General features: G+C 47.5%; 1 protein-coding gene across 1 annotated transcript in view; it reads left to right on the forward strand.

Moving 5' to 3' along the window:
* ankfn1a (ankyrin repeat and fibronectin type III domain containing 1a) overlaps window positions 1-15970 on the forward strand; it is a 57800-nt gene extending 41830 nt beyond the window's left edge. The window contains exons 12-25 of the mRNA XM_026316507.1: window positions 309-406; window positions 1638-1728; window positions 3119-3226; window positions 5754-5853; window positions 6382-6514; window positions 6692-6808; window positions 6946-7161; window positions 7723-7889; window positions 8906-9077; window positions 9282-9450; window positions 10183-10349; window positions 13670-13892; window positions 13982-14174; window positions 14722-15970. Coding sequence (XP_026172292.1) covers window positions 309-406; window positions 1638-1728; window positions 3119-3226; window positions 5754-5853; window positions 6382-6514; window positions 6692-6808; window positions 6946-7161; window positions 7723-7889; window positions 8906-9077; window positions 9282-9450; window positions 10183-10349; window positions 13670-13892; window positions 13982-14174; window positions 14722-15529 — 2762 coding nt within the window. The 3' untranslated portion in view covers window positions 15530-15970. The remainder of the gene's footprint in view (window positions 1-308; window positions 407-1637; window positions 1729-3118; window positions 3227-5753; window positions 5854-6381; window positions 6515-6691; window positions 6809-6945; window positions 7162-7722; window positions 7890-8905; window positions 9078-9281; window positions 9451-10182; window positions 10350-13669; window positions 13893-13981; window positions 14175-14721) is intronic.
* The last annotated feature ends 4719 nt before the right edge of the window (window positions 15971-20689 follow it).

Below are 20689 nucleotides of genomic sequence, written 5' to 3' on the forward strand. Positions count from 1 at the left end.
AACTGAGCTCAGCGGGTTCACGTTCGCCTTATGTTTACATCGGAAAGTAATCGGATAATTGAAGTAGGATAAATTCTCAGAGCTGTGGGATTTCCCAAAGGTTAGACTGCAGCAGATACGCTGCTTTGTCTTCACATGAGGGTTTCACACACCCGACAGATCAGAGACAGGCGACTAGACACACCTCGAGGCCATGAGCGCAGATTAAGGTTAATGGTATAATTTCCTCGTCTCGGAGGAACTATTGATTTGCACCGACATGGTTGCTGTTGACCTGAGGGGAGTTTAACCTGTGTTTGTGTGTGCAGTGGAGTGGAGCTGCCTGAAGGATTTCTCACTGCTGGCTGGAGAGATGGTGTTGGACGATCTGCAGACCCTGAAGTGCACCATCAGCAGCCTCACCACGGTAACAGCAGCATCACTCTGTCTGACTGTGTCCTCACAGCCTCTGGACGTGTGACCCCCTGTACTAAAAATATCTGCCGTTACTCTGGTCACATGCCATTAACCCAGAGAGCAGGTCAGTCAGATTAAAAACTGGCAGAATGTTGACTCTTCATGTTTGGACCAAGTCTCAGGAAACAGGTCAGATTTTGTACACACATCATGAATACTTCCACCTTCACTGATTAGGAAATCATTTTAAGCCTGATCTACAGGACTGGACTGAAGATGGAGCAGATCCCTGACTTGTGATTGGTTTTCTCAGCAACAGCTGCTCTCAGCTCAGCACACCAACAAACAGCTGACACCGTCGCTTCAGACGTAACATTCATAAAATCTTTTCCCTGTAACTTTCTGTCGTGTTTGCTGAGTGGCATCAGCGACAGTCGCTGCCACGTCAACACGGCGACTGTGGTGCATCTGCTGTTTGCCATTTGGGGCAGCAGCCGGCGTTCAGACGGTCCACTGCAGAAAACAACATGCTGCTGGACTGGAAAGGCCGAGACACAGCGTGTGTGTGTGTGTGTGTCTGTGTGTGTGTGTGTGTGTGAGAGGAGCTGTAACTGGACTTCAGTCCGAGTCAGATTCCAAATGTGAAATGTTGGTGTTAGCCTGTGCTGATGTACAGCTACAAGGACAAAACCTGACCATAGAGACAAGAACGATTTCAACAGACTCTCTGTCCTCACCTGCAGGCCCCTGGTCTCATAACACGGACTGGGCTCCAGGCAAAATGCATCAGCTTAGACTAAATATTACTATGTCTGATGACTTTAGTGTATCTCAGAATATGCAGCTACAGTCATTCAGGAATATTTTACCTGTCCTGGGTTATTTCACCTGTGCCGTCCAAACAACAGCAACCAGACAAGCACAGAGCAGGAAACACCAACATGGAGGGGGGGGGGGCAGTGCAGAGACCACTTCCCATTGGTTGGACATTTATGGAGAAGCTTCTGATGGAGCCAAACTGGAAGGAACATATGGGAACCCAGCAGCTTTGGAGGAAACTGATGTTGATGTTGATGTTGTTGTTCTTCACATGTTAGTTCAGTCTGTGCACGGGGGCAGTTTAGGCGCTCAGGGGGTTCACACCTGGTCCATGTCCCTGACTGGCATGGATGGGACATGGATTCATAAATGTTCCAGCACTTTGACTGAGCGTCCAAACTTTCTGGGTTTTCACGTTTCAGGGTCGGCTGTACTACGTTCGAGTGTCGGCCTACAACATGAAGGGCTGGGGTCCACCCGCCTCCTCCCTGCCTCCATCTGCAGCTCCATCCAGTAAGTTTTTCCTCTTCTTTCATTATGAACAAACTCAGACATCATCAAATCTATCAGTTGATTTGTTAACAGACAGAAAATTAATGGAAAACAGCAAAGAGCTTCTGAAATGTGAGGATTTGTTTCTGCTCCCAGTGCGAAGTGAGCACAGGCTGTGCTCGGCAAAGGTTTTTTAACCCGTGACATGAAAACTAGTCCCGAGACAAACAGCTCCAGTCTGGAGAACTCTGGGGTCATGATGTTCAGTTCCATCAGCAGTGATATTTTCCCTGTTCTGAAACTGTCGCACAGAGAACGTGTGCTACTGTACGTGGAGAGTGGAAACACCACCAGTTCAGGAGAAACACAAAACATCAAATGTGAAATAATAAAAACCTTTAAACTGGTTTAATGCAAAACCAGATGATACAATTAAAAGATAAAAGCAGAGAACGATGAAAACATTTTAAAGCACAAACACAATCAAACAAATAGCTGGACAGAATAAATAATCAGAAAACTATGAGGACCCAACAGTGATCCTTCCTCTTTGCTTGTTCCTGGTGGTTGAACTAATGAGAAAGACAGAAATAAGTTGGAGTCTTCCTGTGGTCAGTAGTAAACGGTGAGTCAGCTGTGAATCATCTGAGTGTTCTGTGTTCAGCTCAGAGGTCCTTGGGTCCAGAACATCGGTTTCATCTCTCCGTCACGACTCCCTTTCTTTCTGCACATTCAATCGTTCTGGCCTTGAGCTGTGTGTGTGTTGGTTACATGTGCATTGTCTGGCTTTGTCTGGCTGCACTGAAGTGTGTGTGTGTGTGTGTGTGTGTGTGTGTGTGAGAAGCAGACGAGGACTAAAGCTGAGGGGGAGAGTGTTTTAAAGATGCAGAGCACAGTGAAAGTGTTAGAGGTGCTTGAAAGCCATTAGTCCCTCACAGGTGTTGAGCTATTGTAAGAACAAGTACAAAAATACAAATGTAGGCTTCATGGAGTGTCCAGCCAACAGGAGGTCTTCACGACACCAGGGTGGAAAGAGAAAACCACAGGTCTGTGTAGGGTTGACAGGAGACATGATTCTTCCTGTTGTTCTTCGTGCGTCAGGGCATTTCGTCTCAGTGCAAATGTGTCTGAAGGTCAAATATTCAGCACTTTAAACTTACTGAGGTGTGCAGAGTGTTCAGTCATTAGTCTTCGCCCCACTGCAGACACTGCAGACACACCCAGTTTGATTCATACACGGCAGAGAAAACAGCATCCTCCATGAGAAAAGTGGGGCGTCTTCAGCCTGACGCTCAAAAAGCTTAGACGACACCAACCTGGTTGTTTGAGTGAGGACTGAGGGTGGGAACAGAGAAAAGGTGTTTTCCCGGATTGAACCTGTCAGTCTCACTGTCTCTGGCTCTTTGTTCAGATTGGAGGGAGAGCGAAGGTCGGGAGCCCAGGAGGCGAGGCCACATCGAGGCCATGGAGCGTCTGCTGCAGCAGGTCCGAGCGACTCACACACACTACTGCTGTGGAGGTGAGTGTCTCAGGATATGAAGGTGGACTCCACAACACTGTTTAGGACATCATGTTGTTATTTGGACCTGCACCTGTAACAGGTTTACACAGGTGTCAGAACAGAGTGACGGAGTGACTCTAAACAGTCTCACCTGGAGACGTTCGTAGAGTCGCTGTCCTGAGAAATGACAGGAGTTAAATGTAGAAGATCCAGTGTGAGAGTCAGAAACATCAGGAAGCATTTAACCAGAAAATACGTCTCTTCACCGCAACACACACGTACAGGAAGTGCCAACCTACATGAACCAGCTTCAATAAGTTTAGCAATTCTGGATTATGTCAATTTATATGTTTTACTATGTCACACGCATCACACTGCTTTGTAAAATCCTCCCAGTGGACTGAAAAAACCAAACACACCGTGGATTTCATCCAGGAGGGGAGTGTGTGGGGACCCAACCACCTGTTTCTACACCCTGATAAAAGCTGGACATACATTTTGCTGCAGCTTCAGAACAGAAGACAAAGGCAGATGTTTAAATTCGGCCCAAACTGGTGTTGGACCCACAGTTCAGTCCCATCCCTTTAGAGCCACCAGTCCCTCCAGGGTGTGAAAACGCTAACTCGGCCAGTTCACGACACAGTGACACAAACATTCACGCATCTGTTGTTAAAATCGCAGCTCGAGACCCAGAGATCAACACTTGGGATTAGCTGTGGTGAAGCTGGGCCAGAGGGAGGAAAGTGAAATAACAAAAGTCATTCATGTGAATGTTTGAATTTACGTTTGGAGTGCACGGTCAATTAGTCATTATTCCTGCTGTAATACATACCCACCATGTGTGTGTGTGTGTGTGTATCTTTACAGTTTATTCTCAGAGAGCCAAAAATAAATGTGTGAAATTAATCAGCGTGGGTACAAAGCCACCACTGTAGAGCCGAGCCAGCTCGTGAAGCCGCCTGCACTTCTTAATCTGCGATGTGCACACAGGGTGGTGCGTCTGTCGCACACACATCATCATGTGGTGCTGCTTCTTTTCACTCCATTACAACCTGCCCACCTTTGTTGTTTGAGCTTCTTCTTTGAGCTGTTGTCATAAGCAGTTAGATAATAAACCTTAATGACAATGTTGTAATGAAAGACCAACACATGGATGAATAACACCCCCACATGCTCCTTTTCTTTTTTGCTCTCCGTCACATGGAAAGGTAGTCGCCTCATTAATCGACTCCGATCATGTTTTTCAGCCCGCTCCAACCAAAACTCATTTCTTTATTTATTCTGAGTGACGTGCGGCGCAGCACAGTAGGCCGCCGAGCTCTTGTCATATTATCCACCTGTCAAAGCCAGTTAGCCCCCAGTGCTGCAAACACATAGAGACTTTTTACAGCAGGAGAGACCGACGGCAGCCTCAACCTGTTCCTGAAATAACAGCTCCAGTGTGTGTGTGTGTGTGTGTGTGTGTTCGTGTTCGTGGGTCTGCTGCTGAATGGCATGTTGAAAACACTCACTGCTGCAGCGACGGTTGTGTAATGTTTCAGAGGCAGTGAAGCCGAAGGTCCTCTGCCTGGCTGCTGACACACGGGTCAATCTGTAGCAGAAATACAGTCATTAGTCTCACATCATTATTGTGAGTCTGTGCGGATGCAGGAGGGTTTACTCAGACGGGCTCTGAAAGGCCAATTTGACAGATGAAAGTGTGAGTGCAGCAGCAGAGCCTGGACAAAAGGCGCTTAGACTGCAGGGTCAAACAGGCTGTAATCACTGCTTTCAACACGCACAAACCAAAGCTGCTATTCACTTCTTCAAACCAAACCATGGTAAGAAAGCGAGACTGTAAAACCCAGCAGCACCTCACACACGGACTGAAACAGCACATACATCAGGTACTTTTTCAGCCCAGTATCACAGATTCTGAACACACCTGGGGTCCTCCCTGAGCTTCAGACCTCACTCCTCTTCATCACCAGTCAGTCTTCAGGCTCTTTCAGAAGAGCTTTGGAGAATTTGAACACGGGGGGAAGGCGCCAACCGTGTTCCAGAGCCTGCACATGTTCCGGCTGGGGTTCTTGTGTGTTCCTCCGAATGAACGCCCTGCCCCTCCCCCGGCCTGCACCGCGTCGTCTGCCTCAGTAATGGTGGGACTCGTTTCCGTTCGACGTCTGCAGGCGAGCTGCCAGGCAGAACCGCAGCTCACCAGCATGTTTGTGAGCGTCAGTCCACCAGTCTGTTTACAGGACTGCAATTATGTGGCGCTTAATTAGCCGGAGTACAAAGGGGCGCTGTGGTCTGGAGATTGGCATCGCTGAGCGGCCGGCCACCGGCCCCTGGGGGAGACATGGAGACCAGGAGGGAACAGAGACAGCCCAACGAATGAAGGAGATAACATTCAGTCTGACCAGCAGCTTGGGAGAGTGACTCGACCCAGCTGACCCCTCAACAAAACAATCCTGCTGATTTCTAAAGCAGGATTGTGTCTGAGGCCTGATGGGGCCTTGGCGTAGAAAAGGAGAGTTTCTCATTCTTCTTCTTTTCTCGTCTGTAGATACCTCTAAGCTGCAGAACCCCAGCAGGAAGCAGTCGGTGTCCAGAAGTCTCAAACACCTGTTCAACTCGTCCAACAAGTTTGTGAAAACCCTGAAAAGGTTTGTCACATGGTCACATATAAAGGAACAGTCAGGGTTTTTCTCATTGTGACACACTGGATGACGGTAGTTTATTCTGACTCAGCCCCACACGCACTGGCCTGCTGCCACTGATTCATCCGCCGCTGAAAATAGTGCCCAGCCAACGACCTGTTTCCTCCTGTTTGATAAAAACTAGAGTGTCTAACGTCTGTAAAGTATTTCTAACTTACCTCATGTGTCTAGAAGCTCCGTATTTATTAAAAGGTGTTAACAGGAAACAATGAACGCACATTGTTGACTCGGCTCTGAACACCAGACTGTCACCACGCAAACCTTTAACTTGGATTTCTTGAATTAGTCAAAAATCATTTTCACCGGCTGATTCTCTAAAACCTTCAGTGAAATCTTTGTTGTGTTATTGTTATTGATTTTCTGCCCATGTGACACATTTTAACATCGGCAGATGAAACAAAAGGCAGCAGGTTTATTTGAGGCAACTGGCTGCATCACACAAAGAAAAATGAAATGAGGCCTGTGGCTCCGCAGGGGGATCTACCTGGCAGCTGTTTTCTACCATAAGGACAGTTTACTGGTGACGGCAGAGGACCAGATCCCCATTGTGGAGGTGGACGACTCCTACAGCAGCTCCCTCATGCAGGACTTCCTCTGGTTCACCAAGGTGCAGTATCTACTTCTTAGTTTCTCTGCAGGCTTTTCACAATGTACAGATAGAATTCAGTCAAACTGTGACGAGGGTCCTGACCAACGTGAAACATGAAAGCAGCGTTTAAACTCAAAGTCTCCTCTGATGAATTTTAAATCCATGCTGCACTAATGTTTCTCTCTGTCTCTGCAGCTGTCCTGCATGTGGGAGGACGTCCGGTGGCTGAGGCAGAGCATGTCAGTGTCCATGTCGTCGTCCTCCACTCTGCAGGCCAGGCACAAGATGCTCACTGCCGCTGGCCAGCTGCAGGTCAGGACACCAAACACTGACAGGAAGCTGAAAATGACAAATCACTTCTGAATGTGTGCAGCATTTCACCTCAAACAACAGACGACAGTGGACTGTTCCGCTTCCATTTTCTCTTTGACGTTTACTTCGTCTTGCAGAACCTCCTGGGAACTCACAATCTGGGTCGGATCCACTACGAGCCCATCAAGGACCGGCACGGTAACGTGCTGCTGGTGACCATCCGCGACATGGACAGCCAGCACTCGCTGTTCAGCGGGAAGTGGATGCAGGTGACCAAACTGCAGAGTCAGAGGAAGTCTCTGTCCACGCCCGAGGAGCCGTACGCCCTCGACATCCTCATCATCACCATGCAGGTGAGGAAGGTCGGGAGGTTCCACTGCTCAGACAAAGACATGCAGAACGTCTGTTTAACTGGGCTTCATGATGCATTTAATGTCACAGACACATTAACAACCTGAAATCCACTGAAAAGGAACATCCTCCCACACTGTTGGTTTATCCAGCCTGGACAAAGGAAGTTGGATTTATGTCCACCGCTTCATGTAACAGATCATGTATGTTTTAATAGAGGCAGAGAAACTTTTAGCTTCTGTTCATTTTCTCTAAATGTCATCAAAAACAAAAGTGAACCGGTTACAGAGTGAACGCACATAAATGCTGCTCTGCCTTGAGTTTCCCCTCGAAGCCTTTAAAGATTAATGATAACGTTTATTATTATTCCATTTTTGTTGCTGGATCAAATGGACGGTGATAACAAACTGTAGATGTTCTGATGATAATGTTCTGAGGCCTGGAGGCAGGGTCTGGGCTTTGGACCTGTGGCACAGACACATAAAAGCAAACTGATGTTTATAATATGGAAGGTCTGAGGGAGTAAAACCTGTTTCTGTCCTCGTTCCGTCTCTGCCCTCCAGGACATTTTGGCGTACCAGAGGCGCAGCACTCACCGCCTGGCCCCCGGACTCTATCTGGGATACCTGAAGCTCAGCAGCTCCGTAGACCAGATCAAAGTCCTGGTGTCGCAGCGGGCCCCCAACATGCTCTGTCACACCCGGGTACGAGACAACGCCAACGTCTCCAGGTACAAACACACACATCCTCCCAGATGTTACACTGGAGGCACAGACAGAACCCGAGCTGATTTTACACTGAAGCTTTGAGGTTAGTGCCACTGCTAAATATTAACAGCAATAAATCACACACCTCAAGGCTGAACTGGCTGAATGGGAGTCGTGATGGAGAGATAAATATGACGGCCTCGTTTGAAAGGGAACAATAACCAAACGTTAGGACATGAACAAAAAAAGCTTCTCTGCATCTTTACATATTAAACAGAACACGAAGTGTCAGTGGATCAACACTGCAGAGTCTAAACCTGCTGTAGAACGTAGACGTTACACACTCGCCTGGCCGAGTCTGTGTGTCTTCCTGTTTCTGGACATGGAGCGATGGAAAAGTGGGAATCACGAAACAAAAGTAGGAACACCTGGACAGGTGTGTTCGGGTCGATGGCAGGAATAGTCCTCAGACTGAGTAAATATTAGGCTGTTGAGGGAGTTTGAGGGGAAAAGGAGAATGTTGTGTCGTATATGAGACGACACAGAAAGAATGAGGAGGATGTGAACTGAAGATTAAAAACAGAAATGAGAGAAGAAATTGAAGGTGCTGGTTCAGTTTGTGCTGGTGACTGGAAGCTGCTGCTTCCCCCACTCAGCTTCAACAGCAGCAGGAACAGTTGTTGTGTAAATGAGCCGCTGGTTGATTTATTTGTTTGTTTTGGTCGGAGGTGACGGAGGTGATTACTCAGGTGAGGTGGACACAGAGAGGCCCTTTAACACACACACACAGGAAGTGGAGGTGTGAAGCAACGCTCTGTTCACACCTTCACTTGTTCTTGTGTGTCCACCTCTGTTTGTCTGCTGAGGACCTCTGGTGGGTGGATTCGACTGTTCGACTCACCTTGACAGGTTCCAGCTGTCAGATGTTAGAACAGGCCACACGCTGGTTTCCTGCTGACATGGAGAAGCTGCTGGGACCGGATGTGACCATACTGTGTGTGTGTGTGTGTGTGTGTGTGTGTGTGTGTGTGGTGTTCAGGGAGGAGTGGGATTGGATCCAGACGCTGTCAGCTGCAGTAGAGAAGGATCGCAGCGGGGATGACAGCGAGGAGGCCGAGCCCAGGCCGGAGAGCCACGCCCCCTTACTGTACTACGAGCTGCAGACGGCGATCAAGTCCCTGCTGAAACTCATCAACCTACCTCTGCACCAGGTATCAGCTCTCTGGACAGTTCAGCCTCTGGGCCTCTTCCAGATTAGTTGATGTTGTATCTCCTCTGCACAGGGACAAAAAGCTCAGGCCATGAGGTCAGTCATCAGTTTTCTGGTTGGGGCTCAGGCCGGAGTAAGACTTGATGTGGTTGTGGTGGAGGGTCAGTGCAGGGAAGCAAAGTAACTCGGTGAAATGTGTGTGCAGGCCCGTCACTTCCGTCTCTACAGTCAGGAAGTGGTGGAGCTTGGTCACGGCGTCTCCTTCCTGCTGCTGCTGCCGGCGGCCGACGACGTCTGCTCCGCCCCCGGACAGTCCAACCCCTACACCCCCCTGTCAGGGTTCCTCCACCTCCCCCTGCAGATGTTCGAACTCGGTAACAGCAGCCACAAACACACACACACACATGTGCATCCACAGGCAGACCAGAAATATCAAAATCAGCTTTCAATAGCTGATCGAACAGCAGTGACACCTGGAGAAACTGTGCAGGTGTACAGAGGAGCACTGGGAAGGCCCTGTGGTGTCTGCAGTGTGTGTGTGTCTGTGTGTGTGTGTGTTGTTGCTACATACACACACACACACACACACACACACACACACACACACTCTCTCTGAGTCTGCAGGGAGAAGCACTAAATCAGCATACAGGCTCCAGCAGGACGGCGTCTCTGCTGACCCCATACACACACACAAGAATGTGTCAATAACACCCACACACTGCACAATAGTGTGTCTTTGTACACACACTGACCTCTCACAGCAGCTGCTCACTGCACCGACTGTTTCGTATGAATCTGAACATGTGAGTGTTTTCACTGCAGAAAGAAGAAGCACATTTCACAAAAAGAACATTTTCTTCATCCTCTCACATCCACAGTTCACAGTAAACAAGGTGTTTGTGTGGTGAGAACATGCAAAGAGCTGCTAATTGTTTTCCACGCTCATTCTATCAAAATGCTTTTTTTAAATGATCTTTGTCTCTGATCGTGTTCAGTATTTATTTTCTTTGATTTAATAATAATAATAATTTTAGAAAACACGTCACCCTGCAGGCGTTTTAAACGAGCAGCACCAGGTCTCAGTGTTCTCTCTTTTCTGTCTGCAGTGCACTTCTGCACCTACAAGGAGAAGTTCATCAGCCTGTACTGTCGTCTGTCCTCCGTTCTGGACCTGGACGCACTCATTACCCAGCAGGCACTGCGGGAGGCCATCACTGACAGCGAGGTAGCCACAGCCAAGCAGAGGCATCAGCTCATTCTGGACTACATCCAGGTAAGAAAGCTGCTGCAGACGCTTCTGCTGTGTGGTAAACTCCCAGCTGTGGGTCACCCTAAGACCAGAACAGCAGGAACACTAGTGAATCCGCTGCATTAGCCTCCGTCACAAAGATATGGAAAAAGTGTGGTAACTCGTTTATGGAAAGATGTCAGCTTAACTTGGCTGTGAAACGCTCAAAGGAAGAATTTTCTAATAGATGTGGGAAAAATTCCTAAAATGAGACGTGTTCACACTGTGAACAACAGAGTCTGGTCGCTCTCAGAAATCTGTGCCTGTGGTTGCAGCTACTGTACAGATTGACTCAGTCATTCACCGTGATTAGAGCAGGAGCTTAAACAAACAGTGTGAAAGCAGGTGAGTCCGTAATCCAATCACAGGCGTTTGTTGACGCAGCAACGTGTGAATACAGGAGGCGTTTTTTTTTTTCTTTCTAGGGTTAAAGACAAGTCCAGAAACGGCTGCTCAGATTCACAAGGCAGAAAGTCAGAAAGTAAAGCTGTCTGGAGCAGACCGACCACAAAACCACCAGGGTGCTCTGTGTGTGTGTGTGTGTGTGTGTGTGTGTGTGTGTGTGTGTGTGTGTGTGTGTGTGTGTGATTTTAAAGGAAAAAAGTGGCCCCTCGACCACAAATTGCTGAGAGAGGGAGGGAACGTCAGGGGAAAAAGTAACAGCAATCAGGGCATGAGGAGCAGTGTGTGTCTCATTAGAGGCAGCAGAACATCGATGTGAAGACTCACAAAAATGTCTGCACTTCTATACTTGTGAGAACGCTCCTTGTCTGTTCCTGAATGTGGACATGAAGTTTATAACCTGTCAAACAGGAGACGGGAGGACCAGACAAAATAAATCTAGAAATATGTGGTTTCTCTTTTCCTGACTTTTTCCAAAAACATCCTCTTTTTCTGAAAACAAATGTGTCCTCACAAAATATTGAAAATCTACACAAATGTTTTCACTGACTTGGCAAAGATGCGATAAATGTCACTTTCTAACAAAATATCTTCATGTTTGCTGCAAATCTCTCCAGGTTACAAAAGCTGAGGTGTGTGAGCTGCTGCACTTCTGAAAGTGGGTTAGTGTGAAGATGACGTGATTCGTCTAATTGGACAGTCTGTTCAGACTCGCCACACGTTGATGGAGAGAAACCCTCTGCACGCATGTGTTGCTGCAACATATCACGTGTGACCGTCACAGTCTGCCTGATGTGACTTAGCTGCTAAATCTATACCCAAATTAATTTTCTAGTTATTCTTGTTCTCCTCTGCTGTTTGATTTACCAGTTAAACTTTGTCCATGGAGAATCCAAATGGTAACTGCAGTTCTGACTGAATACACCATAAAACTGCAGGAATTAAACAGTGTGAGATACCGTATGGAGATAAACTACAGACCTCCTCACTTTGAGTGTTCACTTTATTGTGCAGCTTCATTTTAAATGGCATCATCGATCTGAGCTCAGTAAGACACAGAGAAAGTGAGTGAAAACTAAAAAGGGAAAGTCCAGACACTATCAAAGGGATAGTCAAAAGCCTCAGTTTCAGTCTGTCCTCCATGACTCTGGTGGGAACTAATGTAGTATCCATGCACTCGCTGGCTGGATGGATACTCAGTGAAACACGCTGAGGTCTGGGAGACGTGATGCTGAGCAGAGAGCAGCTGTAGTTGCACTTCGTCCTTGAAACCTGTCTGCGTCTCCGGCTTTGTCTTAAATCATGAAGCGGTGAAGCTGCTGTCACGCTCTGATCAGCTGCAGATGGAAAGTTCCTTATATTCAGCGTTGTGTCCCTGCTGAAGTATAGACTTCACCACCACAGCAACGTGAAGCCTCCTCACACCTGTGCATGCTCTGGGCACAGACCTTCAGGAGACCTTTGTTTTTGTTTTTTGCATCTCGTGTCTCAGTTTTGTTTACCTTTTCTATGACTGCAGCTGAGCCCAGGTTGAAGTTGGATGTAGTCTCCATCACTGCAGTGGGGACTGACTTTGATTTGGTTTTTGGCTTTTGATAAAGAAAGTATCGCATTATGCATCGTGCTACCATGGCTACAGTGTACAGTGTACAGTTACCGTGGCTACAGCCATCTCCATCTTTGCAGTGTACAGTTACCGTGGTTACAGCCATCTCCATCTTTGCCGTGTACAGTTACCGTGGTTACAGCCATCTCCATCTTTGCTGTGTACAGTTACCGTGGTTACAGCCATCTCCATCTTTGCAGTGTGGGTTCACGGGGTTCAGCTGGAGAAACTACATTGTTTGATTGAGTTTTTGTTCAGCTGTAAAGAATTATTTTAATTATGAGCTGTGAATTAATTATTTGATATAAATATTTTGTAAATGTCAATAAATGGATGCAGGCATTTCAGTGTGTGCATCGCCCAGCTGTTTCTTAAGATTAATGACGCTGATTTTATGGACTGCAGTCAGACCGGGTGAATGTTGTTGGTAAATAAACGGAGCAGACGCTCAGCTTGTGTCTGTGGGATGAGCAGGAATCTTCTTGCTTTCTCTCGACAAACTCTCACTCTGCGCCTCAGCCTCTGCATTCTTTCCAGCCGAGTCATCCCAGCTGTCAGTCCCTGCTGTGCCTCCTGCTCTCTGTCAGACTGACGGCTAATTGCTGCTAAACGTTTTGTCACACTTCATCCTCTTTAAAAGCAAAACACTCACATTCACTCATGATGTAGTTCACTCCCAGTTAAAGAGGGAATCCACACAGCTACACATTGCTCATTTACATGCACTGTAGTGACCTGCACAACAGTGGAAACAGACTTATTTAGACTTTATAGGCCACTTTGAGTTTCAGTCAGACTTTGAAACACAGAGAAGCATCTGTCCATGTCCATAAATCCAGCAGCACCACTCTGACACCGTCATGTCTGCAGTCTTTGTCAGGCACATGTCCAGTTGTGAAAAGCTGATTAGAGACCTGGTTACTTGGCAGAGAAATCACTACACCTCTTATCTCATGTACGGAAACCCGGTTTCTTGTTTAAACATCTAAACACGAGTATGAGCAGCATCAAATTTGTGGAATCAGTGCATTTTTAAATTTGTTTCTTGATAGATTAGCAAACAATCAATTAATTTTCTGATTTTTGCTTGAGGCAGGTCTGCAGACGGATGTTGTAAGAACCAAATAATAAATAGAACACAATATCATCTGCATAGAAACACACATTGATCTTATGTGGTTCGTAACTAATTGCAAAATTTATCAAAAAAAGTTGGATCAACATCAGAAACCTGCACTTTGCAGAAAAGATGCAAACACAACATGATTGTTGATTGTTTTTCCATCTGTTTCTGTAGCAGCTGGATGAAATGCGTCGTGACCTTCGGTGGATTACAGACGCCCTGCAGTGCGCTCGCTATAAGCAGCCTCGGGGTGGTGTGCCGATCACCTGCCTGGTTGACGCTAATGCTCCAGAGGGCGACTCTAGCCAACAGAAGACCGACTCCACTTCCTCAACCATGGACTACCTGCCCACACCTTCCCCATCACCTGAGCTCCGTAGGAGAAAAGCCATTAGTGGTGAGCTAGAACGTGGCAGCTCCATGTTTTTACTCACAAAAACAGAAGCAATGTGAAATTTCACCCTAACTCTTCGTCTGTGCTTTCAGACTCTCTACTCGGCTCAGATGAAGATGCATCCTCTGAGGTTTTTCTGCCTACAGACAGCGACTACGACTCCAGTGACGCCTTGAGCCCCCGCGAGCTGGACCTGCTCTACTCTCCTTCTCAGGATCTATCCCAGCAGGTCCTGCACTCATTGGGTGGCAGCGCCCCAGATGTGCTTCAGATTCATGAGCTCAGGTGATTAACTGTGTCTGCAGACTATACTAGAAACCATCTGCACTAGCGAAGTCATTCTTAGGGGTAAAATTAACAACTGTGGTAAATAACTGTTCAACTTTAAACGATAACCCATGGTGATGGGGCTGTTATGGGCAACAAAAGAATAAGCCTAAGAGACAGTAAGGCAGGAAGTGAACTTGGTCATCAAGCAAACAGTGTTAGACAGTAGACAGACAGTATTAATGGACAGGACATTATTAGACATGATTGGTTACTACTTCAAACAAAAATAGCAAATCCTTACAGAGGAGTGTGTGAACTACTTTTCTGTTGGTTCCTTAATAAATCAAATCAAGCTTTTCTATAAACAACAGTGGACCTTGCCGGTCTGGCCCAAATGATAAATAGAACAAGGTTTCATCTGCACAGAAACATACGCTCATGTGTAGGTTTTAAGTTTAGGATGCAGTGGAAATGTGATCACAGCGCGGTAGATAAACATATGTTACTGTGCCGTTTTCTCTGTAAGTCATATGGACTCTTGTTCCCATCCCCCACCCTCCAGGTACAGTGTCTGCCCGCCCAAAGACCTCCCCCTCTCACCTGTGATGAAGGATCCCAAATCTAAAGATGCTCCTCTTTCATCACCCTTCCTCCCCCACTCTCCATCTCCATCTAAAGATTGTCCTCGCTCTCCCACCCTCTCCAGAGCCCTGCCCAGCTCTCCGTCACTCCCTCTGTCTCCCAGATTCTCCAGAGACCTGCCTCTGTCCATCCCGCTCTCGCCAGCACTGTCTGACACCACCAAGACTCTGGAGGGCCTCTCCCTCTCCAAGAGCCACCAGGAGGGTGTTGCTCCTCTGAGGGCCCTCGCCAACCCCCCTGCCAAACGCAAACTGCTCTCCAGGAGCCACAGAGGCCAGTACTTCAGTGGGCCCCAGCGCTGGCTCAGGGGGCACAGTGGGGAGAGTCACACCGGATCTTTATCTGAGGGCATCTACACCAAGCAGCTGGACCTGGACTTGCCTCCACCTGGGGACCTACCCTCTCCAGAGGGAACCACCTACGTCAGCCATGCCTCCTGTATCCTGGAGAGCCGGAAGGGTCGGCACCGGGAGTCCCGGCCCCACGTCCGCAGGATCTTTGTAGAGCCCTGTAAGGATCTGTCGCCAGGCTACGAGAGGAGGGGCTGTGAGGAAGAGCGGGGAAGACAGATGATGGAGAAGATGAAGGCTGCAGGTGTGTCAGTGGTTGTGGGACAGGCGGAGGCTGGAGAGGTGGAGGAGGAGCTGGAAGGAGCCGCCGGCCAGGACGTAGACTCAGATGACCAAACCAATGCACAGGTGTCAGAGATACTCAGCAGCACACTGTAGAGTCGCAGCAGCTCGACTCTTTAAAGTATTTAAAGCTGCACTGGGCAGGATTTTTATGGCACAGCCTGCAGAAAGGAAATCACATCTCTGCCAGTTTATGTCCGTCTCTTCCACTGCAGCCCAGGAAGTGTCACATAGAAAGGCTGTTTTCAGAGGCGGCACCGCGATCTAATGTGAATTTGCCAAATCAACCAGTTAGTCATTTATCTTTTAAAGAGTACCCGTTTCTGACACAAGCTGTTTGAAAACACTTCTGATGAGTGATGCTTTTTCAGAAGCTGCCGTTTAGTTTATGTCTTAGTTTTACCTGAGAAAACACCTGAAGTGCTTGGTCTGGCAAATGTCACTCTTCGTTCAGTTCAAACCTCAGTTAAATTAAAGGGAGGCTGATTTCCTCTGTGATGAAGGCTCAGGGTGTGTTGTCACCACAGTTTGCAGCGATTAGTTGATGGATGCAGCCGCGTGTCTGCTGCTGGTGTTTTTCAAACATGTACTTTAATAACAAACTGATTGTAGAGTAAGAAAATATAAATTTGTCCAGCAGAGGCTTTTCAGTTTTCCAGATTGTGCAGTTACATCATTTCAGATTTTTTTTTCCATGAATCTGTTTCACTGCCAAATCTGAAAAGTGCCCAGTGTAGCTTTAAACTCTCGTCAGACTCTGGACATCAGCTGTTGGGTTTCACTTCATGTCCCCACAGCCCCGTCCTCTCTCTCTGTCTCTAGCTCTGTCTTTGTCTCTCTACCACCGTGGTGATTGGCAGTGGCCCTCAGACCTCTCCACAGACTGGAAACTAAACTAAAGTTGCTGGTTCAACTCCGCCAAGCCTCAGAAACCATGGCATCGACTGTTACAAAGAAATAATCAATGCAACCTTAAAGCAGGCACTGCTTCTCCGACCAGGAACTTTGCACACGACTCTGCATGTTGACCAAAAACGCTGGTTTTGATTGTGGCTTGTGAAAAAAATTCCCACTTAAATTCTCTCAAACTCGTGAATTGAAAAGATTTCCTGCAGATGATCATTTTATGTGGCTCCTCTACTTGAAGTGATTGTACAGTTTAGTCCGCTTGTTCGTGGTCTCCTGTGACGATTGAATCTTTCAGTCAGTGTTATGTTGAGCTGCTCCAATCAGGTCTTACTGTGGTCCATTTAACTTGTGGTCGGTTTAAGGAAAAGTGAGATATATATATATATATATATATATATAAAGATGTCTGATTCCCTCGAGTCTCAAACACGTGGCCTGCACAGACCAATAGAAACCTGAAGTATTTTTGTATTCTCAGATTTAAAGATGTACTATTTTACCTGGAATGTTAATGACTTCGCTGATGAACCTGAACTTTATGACCAGCTGCCCAACATGTCTGAGACCTGAGACGCACCGAGGCCTGGACTCTACCAGACCTGTGAAGGCTCCTGTGGTATCTGGCGCCAAGCAGCGGATCCTGTAAGTCCTGTGGTGGAGCTGGTGTGGATCAGACCTGTTCCAGTACAGCTGTGATTTGTCCCTGATCAGACCCGGAGCCCCCATGAGCCTTGGTGTTTCAGAGCCACTCAGGTCTTCAGACCTGCACATTTCCCCCAGAGCCGGACACGTGCACTGGGTCATAACGTTGTGACCCGTCTGTGTAGTCACAGCTGTATTTTGTTGGCATGAAGTAGTTTGTAGCTGTCGCTTTTTTGGACTAAAACTTTGTGTCCAGTTTGTGCCTCCTCCTGCATTCAGCATGACGATGTCAGGGGTCTGGGGGTTTTAGGTCGGGGGTGGGGTCCAAGCAAACAGTCTGCACTTTGCCCCTCAGACTGGCCGTGCAGTCGGAGCTGACTGTTCCTGTTGACTGTTTGTCAGGCCTGTGGTGTCCACGTTACTGCAGCGTCCCTCTGAGGCTGCCGGTGTGTTTCCTCTGGTTTTATTTGTGTGATAGAGGAACCAGACAAAGCTCCTGTCAGGCTGAGAGCCGTTCGAACATGCACAGATTCTTAACGTGTGTTTTTAAAGTTTGCACATGGCAACTATGGAATGAAAGCTAATTGAACATTGGCTGCACCTGGGCATTAGCTGTGGCAGCTTTTAACATGAGTGGCTGTGTAAGGTCAGTTTATCTTTAGCTTGGAAAGTAGAGACATGTGACGTCAGAGTTTAGATGTTTTGCTGTTGTTTGAGTGTGTAACAGCTGCTTTAGCTTGACTGTGGTTCTCCTGCATGAAGCACATGGTGTTTGGACATTTTGGCAAATTTATTTGCCCAGATCGATTTTAAAAATCCGTCCAGAGCCAGGACATAATTAGCTTAGCGTGAAGCCAGAAGCAGCAGAGACAGCGAGCCTGGATGTTCTGACTAATCTGTGCACAAACTCAAGTCTAAACGTGTGGACATTTGAACCCTGCACAGAGCCAGGCCAGCTCTTTGCCCTGCTTCCCGGCTTCAGGCTAAGCCAGGCTAACCAGCTCCTGCCTCCGGATATTCATCTTCTCATTCAACATTAAAAAAGAAAATGAAGATATTCTCCAAAAATCCCAAAACAATTTTTCATGTCATTTTAAACGGTTTATTTACACTGAAGTGTAAATTATGGTGAAGTACAACTTGAGTTTTATTTTCATAGCTCAGGCCGACAGTCCTGCCAGTTGGGCTCAACATAAAACCAGAGAAAAGACATCGGCTCACCTGCTTCAGCTAAACCTCCACGTCTTCATCTGGAAGTGACGCGAACACGTGAACTCCTGAAGTGTTCCTCTCAGTCCATGTCCTGACCCACTTCCAGACCCATGATTTATTAAAGTAACATCCACCTGAATATTTCTAATCATATGACAAAGCTGATATGTTTTCATGCTCATTGATCTAATTAGAAGAATATTTCACTAAACTGCTGTTTAGCACAGACTCCTGTGTCAGTTGTGTCCCTCGGCACAGGAAGCTGGAAACTGTGTGTCGACCAGACTCGGTGCCGCATCACGAAGCACCTGTTAGATGATACGTGATAATAAAGGGGTTAAAGTGTTGAACCTGTGGCCAGAGAGACAAAAATAAAACTCAGGTTGTAACAAAGTGTCACGTGACATAACAGTCGGTCTGTTTGTGGACTGAAGACTTTTATTCTGAAAGGTTCCATATCCTGTTTGTAAAGAATGCTGTACCTGAAGCTTCAGCACACATCAGGCTCCCATGTTCTCCTGCTTCGCGGACACGTTTGCAGCCTCTGGACTGTTTTGTCTCAAACGATCTTCTGTCTGTATATTATCCTGAGCAGAATTATGAATCCACTTCACTGCCACTTCTCACCTTATTTATTTGCAGCTGGAGGACGATATGTTTTTTATGGACTGTGTTAAAAGAAGCCTCTGGTGTTTTCATGCAGTTTGACCTTTTGACCTCTGAGCTCACATGAATGGATGTATTTTAACAGCTGGAATAAACATTGTCCTATGTGGATGTTGTGCACTTACACTTGAGTTTGTCTTTGTCAGCGGGCGGGTGAGAAAGGCGACGGCGTGTCCGTGGGTCGGTTCTCGTCACCTCCTCCTTGTCCTCGCTGTCCCGTCTGTGGCATTCTGGGTAGTGAGTGGAGCTCTGCCCATCAGACGTCAGGTAACCCGGTGTCAGCCGTGCAGTCGACCTGTTGGCACGTGTGTGTTTGTGTCTCCCACATGATGTTTAACACACGAAGCTGAGAGGACTCTGCATGTTGACTTCCTGTCATACATATTCATGTATATATATTTAGAAATAACTGATTGTTGATTGGTTCATGTATTTATTGGAGATCATTTAGCAACTTAATACTGCATAGTACTAAGACGTTCGTGTGTAAAGCAGTAAAAATCACAGTATTCTGAAATGCAGTGGTGTATAAATACTGCAGTAAAGTACAACTACAGTAAATGGACATAGTTACTTTCCATCATTACGCGTAGACCTGAGACTCAGGAGATTCCTTAGGATTTTGGCCCGTGGTCCTGGGCTGGTTCCGCTCAGCCTGGAGGTGTCTGAGGAATCTGCTGCAGTCGGATTCCTGACTGCAGGCCGAGCTGCGGCGGCCCGAGGGCGCTGTGTGGGAGGGTGTGAACCAACTGGAATCTCACACCACCGCTGGCAGGGAGTTTTCCCGCCGGAGCCCTGGGAGCGTTTCGGAGCGTCGGTCCAAGCCGCAGGATCACTGCTGAAGGACTTGGCTGTGCACACGGCGAGTCCGTCAGTGGGAACACACGGCGCTCTGCAAACACTGATCCGTTTATGCCGCTGAGTCTGGAAGCTGCTGAAAAGTTCAGGGAAATGTTTGAGGAATTTGAGCTGCAGAATGAGACGAACGTCATGTTTTTAAAAGTCGTTTGTGTTGGTGTCATGTACAAATGAGACACATCTGCTTTCACGTCATGATTCACCGCATCTGTCAGATTCTGCTCTTATCAATACACCGACTGTTTAATGTGGAGAAACTCAGCACAGGAAAAGGAGGATGAGCTGCAGTCAAAGGTCAGCCCGTGGAAGAACGTAGACCCAGTCTCTCCATCTGGTTTGGTCTTTTCAGTTACCAAACAGGCGTCTGGAAACTTCTTAGACACTGGTGGAAACAGCAGACATGGTGGTCTGTGAACATCCACCGTCAGCTCTCTCCACAGATGTTCTCTGGGTCAAACTGTGAGATTTGGCACCTCAGGGACAGTAGGGGACAAGTCCAGAGGGGCACCGTTGTCCTGGACTCTGTGTGGCATGTTCGGTCCTTTAGCAGGTAGTGAGGTAACGTAATGGCTGATATAACGCTGCGTGTTTTGGTTCATTGTGAGCAGCGAGAACATCTGGTTCAGCGCCTGTATCTCTCAGCGAGCGAGGACGAGGTGCAGCTCTCAGGCAGACGGGAGGCCGGACCCTTTGACTGCCACCTTGAAGCCTTCTCACCCAAATGGAGCGTCCAAATTACCCCGGCTGTCTCGGCATCAAAGGGAATTACATCAACCACAAACAGAAGCTGCTTTTTTTGTGCGCTCCTGTTTTTATCTGCCTGGGTCACGAACCGAGCGCCGGCCTGTTTGGGCCCTCGTCCTGGGAGGCCCCGTGATTCACTATTAAGATTAAACTAAGGCTGCCGTGTCCCGTCAAAGGCTGGAAGGGCAGTGATCCGCTGCGCTGGGCCGTATCGCTGCCGTGTTC

The sequence above is a fragment of the Mastacembelus armatus genome, chromosome 19, assembly GCF_900324485.2.
Source record: "Mastacembelus armatus chromosome 19, fMasArm1.2, whole genome shotgun sequence".
Taxonomy (NCBI): Eukaryota; Metazoa; Chordata; class Actinopteri; order Synbranchiformes; family Mastacembelidae; genus Mastacembelus; species Mastacembelus armatus.